Source organism: Centruroides vittatus, unplaced genomic scaffold, assembly GCF_030686945.1.
Source record: "Centruroides vittatus isolate TY-2023 unplaced genomic scaffold, ASM3068694v2 contig_545, whole genome shotgun sequence".
NCBI lineage: Eukaryota > Metazoa > Arthropoda > Arachnida > Scorpiones > Buthidae > Centruroides > Centruroides vittatus.
Window position 1 is genome coordinate 1,007,185 of NW_027122321.1, and position 12,503 is coordinate 1,019,687.

A 12,503-nucleotide genomic window follows, 5' to 3' on the forward strand; every position below is an offset into this window, starting at 1 on the left:
CGTATACATGTAGAATAGAATAAAGTTTATTAATAAATTTTCATTCTATTCAATGTTGATTTATTTAGATTCATAAAGATATGAATTTTTCATCAAGGCTTAATTTATATATTTAATTTAATTTTTAAAAATTAAGAGTTTTTTTAATAACCTCAAGTACATTCTAGAAGTATATAGACTTTATATATATACTTCTAGAATGTATGTGAAATATATAAAAACTTTTAATTTAAAGTTTTAATAAACAAATTATTACTTCTACATTTAATATAGCTTATTTTTTTCTGCTTATCAATGTTTCAATTAAGAAATCTTTCATTAAAACCAGCTGAAAGAATTTCTTGATAAGATATTTACTTCTAATTAGTGTTAATCTCTTCCTTTTTAAAGAAACGAACTTTCTACTTAAACTCAAAGTTGATTGAGTTGTCGGTTAAAGAAATCATTTCTATATTTTTTTGCCAAATTGTAAAAAATCATTTCAAAAATTATTGATTTATAAAAGAATCGCAATGAAATTAGCATTTTATTTTTTATTCTGTAGTATTTATATAAATACTTTTTCTAATTCGTCTCCTGTGTTTTCATTTTTCGGGTAAGTATTTTTTTAAATTTTTAATTACATTTCACTAAATAATTAAAATCATTTACATTTGGTAATGCTTTATATGGGCAGATCGTATTTGGATCATTTCACAAAGAGAGGTGAGAAAAATATTAATTTATATTTTTTACGTATTTTTTAAAACTTCGTAATTTTAAATTTTATTTAAAAAAATACTTTTTATAAAGTTTATAATTTCATTTTAAGTTTATTGTTTCGTAAAGTTAATAAGTCTATTAAAAAATTGACATTCCCATTAATATAAATTAATTAAAATATATTTTTAACCATTTTTCTGTTTAAATTAGTAATTTCAATGATATATATATGATACATTGAATGCAACGAGTATAAATTATTATTATATCTTCCTCCTATTCCAGTACTTAGTTTGGTTAGCTTACAAGTTAGTCCATCCTTTCCTGTTTTCTCACCCTTTGTAGATCATCTTCCATTCTTTCCCTATTCTACGAAAGTCCTCGTTTATCAATAAGAAAGTTATATTTTAATACTAATACTTAATAATTTATTTTAGTAATTAAATTTTTGCATTTTACTAGTAAATAATTAAATATATATGATTTTTTTGCAATAAACTTTGTAAAGAATACGCGTAAAATTCAGCAAAAATTTCCCTAATTAATCATCATTTGATTAGTTAGGGGATGTTATTTATAGTTTTACCATATTTAAATTGCTGTATGGTTGAAATCTGAAGAATCTATCAAAGAATATAAGAAATTTAAAAATGCAAGCTTCATGTAATTCGAAATTAAAAACAAAATATATTGTTTAATTCTAAAAGTTTCTATCATTTTCAAGTTATAAACTGGCACTCTACTATATGCAGTATAGTTTTGTAGTTTTGTAGTATAGTTGGAGCTTTCACTTGTTTTTTTAATGTAGTTATTATTTGCTCTCACAAAGATAGAAAGTAATATAAGTAGGAGCAAAACTGTTTGAGAAATATGATTATATTGAATAGATCGGTAGGTTATTTGATCAAAATCGCATGTATTTTTTCCTCTATGTAGCAAAATTCTACAAAAGCCTTTGGTTAAAACTATAACCTAAGTTAGAAAAGAAATAAATGCAATTTTATTTAAACGTTCATATCGAAACACAAATAAAATTTAGAATACAATAAATTTTACAATTTATTTTAGATCTAGTTATATACCGTTTATATACATATATTTTAAATTAGTTTAAAACGTTTGAAAACAAGTTTGAATATATTAAATGAATATAAATTATATTACATTAATTCATACATAATTTAATTATTAACTTTTTACTTATTTTATATTTGAAACTGGATACAAATATTTAACTTATATTTTTTTAATATTTAATCTTTATCAATTAGCAACTAAAGAAAAATGTGATATTCCGCTTGGAAAAAACCAAAGAATGTCTTGTTCCATTAATTCAAAGACAAAGTAATTAAAATTTTAACAGTTTAATTTCTTTTTAGCATAAAAATTTAAGTATTTAGCTTAAAATTATTCTGAATTATTATTTAAATTTAATAATAGTTCTAATAAGGATCATAATATATTTCTGAATATATTACATTATTATTATAAATTTAATATCTATTAAATAAAGATTTTTAATGTGACTGAAGGGTCGGCACCTCATTGGTGCCTTCGTCAGGATGACACCATTGTGTCCCGTCGAACACAATACCGCGACGCCCATTTAATTTCGTTCTATCTCAGTTACGCGTGTGTAAGCGTACAGATTTCGGATGGTGGAGGTCGGCTAGACAGCGAGTTAGGAATGACTCACTCCAATACCAGTTAAACAAACAAATACCCGTTTATTTGAGGAAAAAAATACAAGCTATCTACAGCAAGATAAACAATTAGTTATACACAGTTAGTTGCTGCCAGAGAGAGAGAGAGAGAGAGAGAGAGTTCACATTTAGACCTCGATTCGATGTAAATACCTGGGTCTTTGAAGGGACCACGAGAGGCTTGAGTAGGATAATTCTAGAAGGCGATGTATTATAGGTGGTTATTTCGAGGGTGGTGGATTCCAGGGCCTTCGGTGTCGGAGACGATAGTATAGTCCGTTGTCGGAGGCACAGAGTTACTATATCGGTGGAAGAACAGGCGACGACTGACTGAACCAGCCGCGGTTGTCATATTAAAACGGTAGAATAGGGACAACAGGTTAGAAGGTCGCGGAAAAGCGTCATTTTTGATGCTGAGAACATGTAGGAAGTGATGCTCCCAGGTATGAAAGTTGATAGATATTGCTGCCGATAAATAATCTTATCTAAAACGATAGTATTATTTTGATTAAGACATCGCCGGGTTCTCATATTAATAAAATTTACTAAATTATATTGGATCAATTCATAATTTATGGGTTAATTTATTAATAGTTAGAAACTTGATATTAAATAATTTAGTCATTAGTTAATTAATTTTAGAGAATACTGGACTAATACATTTTATATACTACCCCTGAATAAAAGTATGGAATATTTCGTAATTGCTGCAGAAACATTATTTTGGTACTAAAATAATCAAACTCACAAAAATACTATTAAACCTTTAATAAGTAGCAAATATGATAGACATATTTGGGTACTTACATACCAAAAGTTTTTTTATATTTGATTCATCGTCACAAGTTTTAACAATAAATACATAAATCTTACAAACTAAAGTAATTAATTCTAGAAATAATTTTAATTGAGTGCATTTTAGAAAATCTGTGAAATAAAAAAGAAATGCAAGGAAAATATATCTGTATTATTATCTTATTGTTAATAAATATTTACTTTTAAATATGTAAAATACTTGTATTTAAATTACTTTTAGGACCTGTACTGCAATGTGTAGCCGTGGTTATGAATTTCCGAATGGTGAAGATGAATTTATCATTATTTGTACAAAAGATGACGGCATTTATTATCCAACTGATGAATTTCCTAATTGTTATTATAAAGGTAAATATATAATTCATTCTAAATGTAGAATTCGTATAAATTTTAAAGAAACTTCTTCATATACAAATAAATTTAGGCTATCTCTTTACAGTTTAACGATGATAAAGTATTATAAAAGAAATACACATCTTGACGTTTGAGCATTAGACTTTTGGACAATTGACTTTTTCGTACATGCTTAGAATTTGATACTCTTAAATCGCTTTTAGTACTTCAAAATTTGGATTTATGTACTATATATTTTCAGCGGACAAGTAAACCTTTAAAAGTGATACTGTCTGATTGTATAACATTATGTTCGTAATATACAGGGGGAGTACAAAAGTAAATATACAGTGAGAATCTGAGAAATACAAATGTTTGTTGTTCATTATTATTATTTTTATTATCTTTTATTAATTAATTATGAAAATTATTATTGTCTATTTTTCTGTTTAAGGTTTTTACATTTTACATTGTGTTTTATGCATTGTAACATATTCATTATAAAGAATTAAAACTTTCATAACTTTCTCCGTCTCTATAAACTTGAGTTAGGAACTCTCTGTAATAAATTCTTAACTTTTATTCTATATACATGAATACAATGCACTATAAATTGTTTAAAACGGAACACAAAAGTTCTAGCCAGAATTTTCTGTTCAGGCAGATTTTCGTTTTATAAAAAGGTTATATTTTGATTAATTATTTCTTATAGAATGTTGGGAAAAAACATCAGCATTGTATTGCCACGGTTCCTTTACACGGAGATTTATTTTCCGTTTGTCAAGTGTTAATTTCAGTTAGCAAGTTACAAATGATATTAGTCTAATAAAGTTTTATAAAGGATCGGTTTACACACCACCACCACCACCACCACCACCACCACTTTGTAAAAGACTTTATTACAAATTGCCTCGGCACCGCAGTGCATTACCGAGGTGAGGTACAGAGAATATTTACATTTTAACATTTTTACTATATACAATATAAACACAAAGATAATAGTCTATAGAAGCTCGCGTGTAGGTTACAACTGCAGAGATGACATTGAAAGTATACAAATCAGACCATATGTCCCATAGATTACGGAATAAGGTTAAAAATATATACACTTTAGAAATACAAATCAACACAGTTATTCGCTTTTGAATATAATACAGTTTAATATTTGAGAGCATATGCTTGTCCGACCAAAGTATATAAATAAACATAGCCAATATAATATTTAACAACAAAGTTGCTCACATTAAGAATATAGCATCAGAACAGAGTAATTCGCTTGGAGATTACAGTAACAAAACAACACTATCCATTATATTCCTATCTGACCATCGTTCTTTTAAAATACATATTAACAAGTTTGTTAAAAGCTTGATTTATGTTTTTATCGTTGATAAGTACATTTAAATTGCATGGCCAGTTGGTATGAGCAGGCAACATGGTAATAATGTGATGACGCATGTCCTCGAGCATGGGGCACCAAAATAGGTAGTGCTCCACACCATCAGGGACATCGCACAAAAAGCAGTTCTGGTTTGAAGACTTGTTAAATCTGTAAAGGTAGTTCTGGAACCTTCCATGCGCTGTGTAGAACTGGGTGACATTATGTTGGATGAGATGTCCAGCAGTAGTAGAAACTTTGGGAAAGAAGTTTCTTGTTATTTTATTCTGAGTGTCCCAGATCTGCTGCCACTTGATAAGCGCACTTTCTTTGAGTCGACTAATTATGAAGCTTTGAGGGATTGCAGTGTAGCTTGGATTACAATTCATATTTGAAGCACAACGAGCCAGCTCGTCCGCTCGCTCATTCCCGCAGACTCCAATGTGTCCTCTTACCCAAACGATTGCAAAACTGTTGACATTCTTTGATATTTCTTTGAGGATTTGATTTACAATTAGGTGGCGCCAATTGTAGTTACATATGGATTGCGCAGAGGAATTGGAGTCAGTAAAGAGATTAATTTTCATACCACCAAAGTTATCATTGCACCATCTTACGGCTGAGAGGATACCCCAAAGTTCCGCTTGGAACACGGAACAGAATCTTCCCAACTTATATGAGGAGTGGTGAACTTCATTATTATCCTGATAGAAGAACGAAGGCGCTGCCTACCTGCTCTCCATCCTTCGATCCATCCGAGAAAATGGCCAGAGTTTGGTCTGCCCAGGGGTGACTGGCAATAAAGGGCCAGTTCTCTGGTGCTTCACTATACTTGCAGTGTAGAGTTTGCTCTATATTGTTATAGTTCTCATTGTTTATGAGGACATCCAAGCCATGTCTCATTTTCCATCGTTGCGAAACCATCTCGAGTTCCTGTGCAATTGGCAGTTTGCCTGCGATGACCTGCAGGGCTGCCGTGGAGGTTGTCGAGTACGCCTTACAAATCCTAAGGAGTGCTCTCCGCTGGGCGCTCTGTAGCTTCCGATGAATATGTACCTGGTTCTGACCCTCGACCCAGACCGGGGCTGCGTATGAGATCATAGGAAGGAACACAGAATCATAGATCACACTCATAATTTGGGGAGAGAGCCCCCATTTCGTTTTCGCAACCTTTGTCATTTTATTGAATAGCAGATTAGTTTTATTACAAATGTTCTTGACATGAGGAAGCCAACTAAGCTTGTGGTGTAGCGAGATTCCCAAGTATTTTAATGTTGGTACTACCTTAACACTGGTGCCGCCCATTTTAATGGTCGGTACCCTTTTGTATAGATGTCGTGCCCTTGGTCTGGTAAAAATTATCCCTTTTGTCTTGCTTGGATTAAACTCAAGCCTGTTCCTCCTTCCCCAATTGAGGACCTCCTCCAGAATTCTGTTGGCCTTGTGTTCAAGTTCGGCCCTTGAATGTGCTGTTACAAGTATCATCGAGTCGTCAGCATAGGCCCCTTTTTTTTTTTTTTTTAACTCTTCCCGCCCTGTGGGCACTAAGAGGGCCTCTTTTAGTAGGCCCATTATGGGTTCGGCCAGGCCCACAATGGGGCGACCGGGTGGTGAGGGACGGGGCCCGACATATCCGAACGGACCCCCCGAAAAATTCCTGGGGATTTCTCGACCCGTTCGGATTCGATCCCGGGTTCCCCAAAGCGGTGGTCTGCCACCTTGACCGCTCAGCCATCCGGCCACTAGCATAGGCCCCTGTCCAGACACCTCCAAAATTTTCATTTACAAAGCCATTGAACAACAAGTTCCACAATAGCGGGCCCAGCACGGAGCCCTGCGGGCACCCACGTGTGATATGCCGAGTATGGGAACGTGAGCCCACTTGTAGTGTGACGGTACGATCATGCAAGTAGTTCCTTATCATGTTGAATATATAATTTGGACACTGGCTCTTTTTAAGACACATCAATATCATAGGCCACCAGGCCGAGTTAAATGCGCCTGCTATATCCAGACTGAGCCCCATAATGTATGGGTGGGTGTTTTGCAGGGCTTTAATTTTATTAACCAGTGAGAAAATGGCATCTGTTGTACATGTCCCGGACCTAAATCCAAATTGCTGTACGTTTAAGTATTCTTCCTTCTCCAAATGCCAAACCATTCTATTCATTATTAGCCTTTCTAATGTTTTACCCAAAATGGGAAGTAGGGAGATATTCCGGTAATCTCCCGGAGAAGTGATGTGGGCATCTTTGGTCTTGGGAATAAGTACCATCCTCGCTTTTTTCCAATCGGCAGGAAATATACAGAACTTTAGGCAGAAGTTGTATAGTGTTAGTAGGAGATTCGGACGGTTTTCCCAAATTTTCCGAACAATGACCGCAGTTATCCCATCCAGACCCGGAGCCTTACGTGTTGCCAGCCTATTGACAGCTGCCTCAATTTCCATAACGGTAAAAGAATGCGGGCTGTTATAATGCAATGGAGCACTAGTCTGCTCCCTAATGGAGTGCTGGAAAGAATCATCGTCCGATTCGTTATCGTCCGGGCATAGGGTCCCCATTATAAGATTGATCGTGTCCTCCATATTTTTCACACCACCATCAGACGAGCAGATACTAGTGAGGCAGGAGGGAGTCTTAAGTTTAGATGCGCAGCATTTGTAAACAAAACCCCATGGGTCTGTAGAAGCGGAGGAGCAGTATTCCTTCCATGATTTAACCTTAGCGTCCTTTATAGCCTCCTTATAGATGGCCTGATAGTTCTGATACCGTAACTTTAGAGAATCCCTGTCATTGTTCTTGCAGCGTTGGTAAGCCTTCCTGTTTTGGTTGTTTAATTTCCTCAGGTTATCCAGATTTTTGTTTCACCAAGGTACCCCTTGTTTCCTTGGTCTATCAGTAGGGAAGCACTCATCACAGACTTGCGAGATCATTAGGATCTAGGTGTCAATGTAGGCCACAGTCTCACTCCTGTTATTAATTGAGGGAGACAGATCTATCCGATCATCTAGGCATTCGAAGAAAAAGTCCCAATCCACCTTGTTCGTTCTGTAGAATTTGATGTTGTTTATTGTGCTATAGTCATCTGTACAGCCAATATGGAAGTTAATGTAACTGTGGTCCGATAGACTGTCTTTAGTGCAGACCTTCCAGTTGTGCAACTTGTTAATTATACCAGTAGAGTTTACACAAGTTTTACTATATTATATTAATTATATAATAATGTTATAATAAGTTTGTTATAATGTTATAATAAGTTTTACTATATTATATATATAATAATGAAATCAGTTTAAAAAATTTTGAAATTGTTTATTAGGATAACATTATTTCTCATGCCGATAACATTAATATATTAATAATTCAAATCACAATTAACATTTTGCATAATTTACAGTGTTATTGAAATTCAGTTGAATAGTTTATATAAAATGCTGGGGAAAAGCTCTTATTTTTATTTTCTTTCATTTTTGAATTTAAAAAAAAAGGAAAATATTTTTCAGATTTTATAATTGTTCCGTTTACTTCTGTTAAAATTCTTCAAAATCTTATGAAATTTCTCTATTTATATTATTAAATTTTTTTCAGGTATGAAAAACTAGAACAAAGAAAATATCTGAGAATATCATATTTTATAAATCTTCAAATGAAAGGGATGTTTAAGCAATAAACAAAGATATTAATTGATACTGTATTAAAGTTTAATTCTATCTTAACTATTTTCTTATGTTTTATTACATTTATTATGAATAAATAGCTTTAATAGTAAACATTTCTCTCTTAAATACTATTTTAATTATTTTGATAATAATAAAAATAATAAAGAAGCAAAAATAGTTTTAATTACTATACGGGGGGCTTCAAAAAATGTTAACGTAGCATGGAAGTAACTTGTTTACAGAAACAGAACTGAAAATACAATGTATCCTATTAAATAGGAGTCTCCATTTGTTATCGCCATTCTTGAAACTACTTCAAGAAGTCTCAAAGGGTTTGAGGCATCAGACTTTTCTAGGTATTGTTGCAATCACATTTGCAATTTCCTGTAGATGATCTTGCACCTTCCTGACTGTACCATAAGCATAAATATAAAAAATAAAAAAAAAATAAAAATAATAGATTAAAAAATAAAATAATAAAAAACAATTTGGGGTCTTGCTTGTTTGTCTTCTGTCGGTCCATTCATCTCGTCTAGTTTGTCGTTGTGTTCGTTTTCTTTTCGCGCTGTCTGTCTAGCTGTTAAGTTATACAGTGGTGCCTCGTATAACGTACGCCTCGAATAACGGGCGCTGCGAACAACGGACTTTCTGTTTGGCCGTTACGTGACTCGAGCAACGGACTGGCTGCGAGCAACGGACTTTCCGGCATAATTGTTGACTGCTCCATAAGTGCGTTCTTTAATAGCGGTCGCTCTGCGTCTCCGCTACTACGGGAGTGCGCTGCTGTTTGTAGGCATTTAGGAACAATGGTGAAAGAAAGAAAGATGGCGGCGCCCGCACTATCGATAGTGTCGTGATGGAGGAATCTATAATTCTAAAATATGAGCTTTAAAAGGCAAAAGAAGGGTCCCAATTGTAAAATTTAACCAATAAAATGGATTATTTGTTGAAAGAGCATTCAAAATAGTCTCGAAAAAAAATTCGTAAAGACGCTTACATCACCGCGTGCGCTAACTCGCGCTTTCGCAATTTCTAAATTCTCATTCATAAAACCACATAATGGACCCGAAAACGAAACTATCTGAGCCATGGAGGACGCCATGTTGCTTTCCACCGTAAACTACTGCTACAAGCGGCCGTTTTTGCCGTTCGACGGCGCGCACTTCCACCGGAATTTAGGAACGCGTTCCGCAGGAATTTTAAACGGATGTCGCTCGCGCAGAGTTACGCGGAGGAATAAAAGAACGCACCCCATGTTCATTTTTTTTTAATGATACAGTACGGTTATTTCGGCCGGATGGCCGAGCGGTCAAGGTTAGCAGCCTGCCGCCCTGGGGGACCCGGGATCGAATCCGGGTCGAAAAATCCCCAGGAATTTTTCGGGGGGTGGTCCGTTCGGATATGTCGGGCCTCGTCCCTCACCACCCGGTCGCCTCATTGTGGGCCTGGCCGAACCCATAATGGGCCTTCTAAAAGAGGCCCTCTTGGTGCCCACAGGGCGGAAAGAGTTACAAAAAAAAGTACGGTTATTTCATGCTGCGGAACGAATTAGATGTTTTAACATGTATTTCTATGAAAAATGCATTTCGTATAACGGACGTTTCACTTAACGGACGTGCACCTGGAACGGATTAAGTACGTTATACGAGGCACCACTGTATTAAGATTCGCGCTCGCGTTTAGTTTTATTAGTATTAAGTAGATATGTCTTCCTACTAACAGGCACTTGGCACTAACTTCTACACTTAGCTATTCGCGGCGGCACTCAATTATTGGTGTTTGCTACACTCTGGTTCTCTTTTACACCCTTTGTGGGACTACGGCCTTACAGCCTAAAACTGTACGCCAACATCAAACTTAGTGGGTACAGTAGCCATACATACGCCGTTCAGAGGGATCCTATCTTTCTTTACTGTCTATCTCCTCTCCTTCCTTCTTCCGCTCCCCTTTCCTTTACCCACTTTGCCGCCGGCTAAACACCTCGTGTCTTTCATGTATGTATGTATGTATGTATGCCGCATAAGCATGTTATTTTTCCATCCTCACAGCCATAAATTAACGCGAAGTTTAAAATGTCAAACCATGCTAAATATTCTCCTCTTTTAATTTCCAATTAATGTACAGTACAATACAGTATGAATGAACCTTCATACCGTATCGTTGTGGAGAATTTTCATTTATTTTGTCTTTTACTTAACTTAATAAGATAGATTACAATTTAATATAAAAAATATATAATTTAATTGTTATAAAAAATTATGTTAGGTACATTTCACCGTTAAAATTTGTTATGTGACTTTTTAATAAAAAAAATTAGCCAAAGAAACAAAATAAAAATTATAAATAAGGTTTCTTATTTTAAAAGTAACACAAAGGAATCAAATCTTATGAAAAAAATTAAGTTTTATAAAATTTCAAAACATGATAAAATATATTATAAATAGCACATTTAAAAAATATGACAAAAAATATGCAAATAGTTTGGAATTGTTCCCCAAAACAACCGGACAAATATTCGATATTTTCTAGTAACGTAATTCGTTTCTATTAAGTATTCGTAATTCGTAATTCTAGTAAGAAGTAATTCGTTTTAAATTATTATTAAAATAATTTATTTAATAAATTAAAACAATTATAATTATTTTGTTCTATATCGTTGTATTATGTTTTGGAATTTAAAAGAAAACACAGTTACCATAGGACGGAAAAAGTAATGGATAAAAGCGGTCAACTAAACAGGTGAACTACAGGTCAACTAAATAAAAAACATTATTTTTGATCTGTAAGACTAAATATCTGCATCCATATTTTCCAATATAATAAGTCCTGTTAACATATAAAAAGTACTTGTATACAAAATAAATTAAGATAGAAAGGACACAAAGGCATAATAATTAAAAGCGGTCATTCTAGTTATAAACATATTCATTATATTTAATTTACATTTTCCTAATCGGTATATAAATTTTTATATTTATTTTGTTTTAAACGTGTATCGAGTATAAAATGTATAAACTTATATTTTCAAATAAAATGGAAATTAATTCTCGATGAAATGTGAGATTTTGTTCGATTTAAAAAAAATTTCACTAGAAGGAAAAAATATTACAACGATTGTTAAAATTCTTCTATATTCATTTTATTCAATTATTCTATATTTAATTATTTATTTTACTCATTTATCTATTCAATAACTCTATGATTTGCTTTCACGTTTCATGACTATTAATGATTGAAATGATTTGCACTAAAAATTTATTAAATTTACGCAAATACTTTTTGTTTGTTTTTCTGTTTATTTGGCTTCTTTCCGAGAATTCTGATATTATTTTTGTAAATGTGCATTTCCTTTAAACAATTATTTTTAAAAGTCATGTTTGTAGTTACGACCTCAAATATGTTAAAAAATGTTAACGTAAAAATTGTATATCCCAAATTACTGAATATAGGCCTAAATTGTTTATAGAAATATTTTAAAATTATTTTAATTTAAAATTAAGTTAAAAATATAAGTTTTTTACTTTATCTTCAATTTCACAAATTAGTTACGCGAAAATTTTTATGGGCCAGAATAACTAAAAGACAACTGTAATACGTAAAATAACAAAAACATGCTTAGATACCAAAATTGATGTATACAAAAAGTGTAATCCTATTGAATGTTTTAAACAAACGAAACACGTCTTTATAAACTAATTCTTGTCAACGGTGTTTCTTTCTTTATTTAAAAATTATATAATGATTGTATATGGATAACAAAGAAACTGAGGAGCGTGCCTGAGAATCTGAAAATTTGTTAGGTTTCGAATCCTGGTTAGAATTCAAGAATATTTCAGAATGTGTAGGAGATCATTCCTAATAATTTGGTTGGTTTATCGCAGACTTGGACCATATCCATAAAGAATATAGT

At 32.9% G+C, this 12,503-nt stretch overlaps 1 protein-coding gene across 1 annotated transcript; it reads left to right on the forward strand.

Annotated features, from left to right (window-relative positions):
* The first annotated feature begins 421 nt into the window (after positions 1-421).
* On the forward strand, positions 422-8,653 carry LOC136978517 (uncharacterized). The gene is made up of 5 exons (XM_067274234.1): positions 422-595; positions 677-705; positions 1,974-2,046; positions 3,442-3,569; positions 8,523-8,653. The coding sequence occupies exons 1-5, from the start codon at positions 513-515 to the stop codon at positions 8,534-8,536; spliced, it is 327 nt and encodes a 108-aa protein (XP_067130335.1). The 5' UTR covers positions 422-512; the 3' UTR covers positions 8,537-8,653.
* Positions 8,654-12,503: the final 3,850 nt, after the last annotated feature.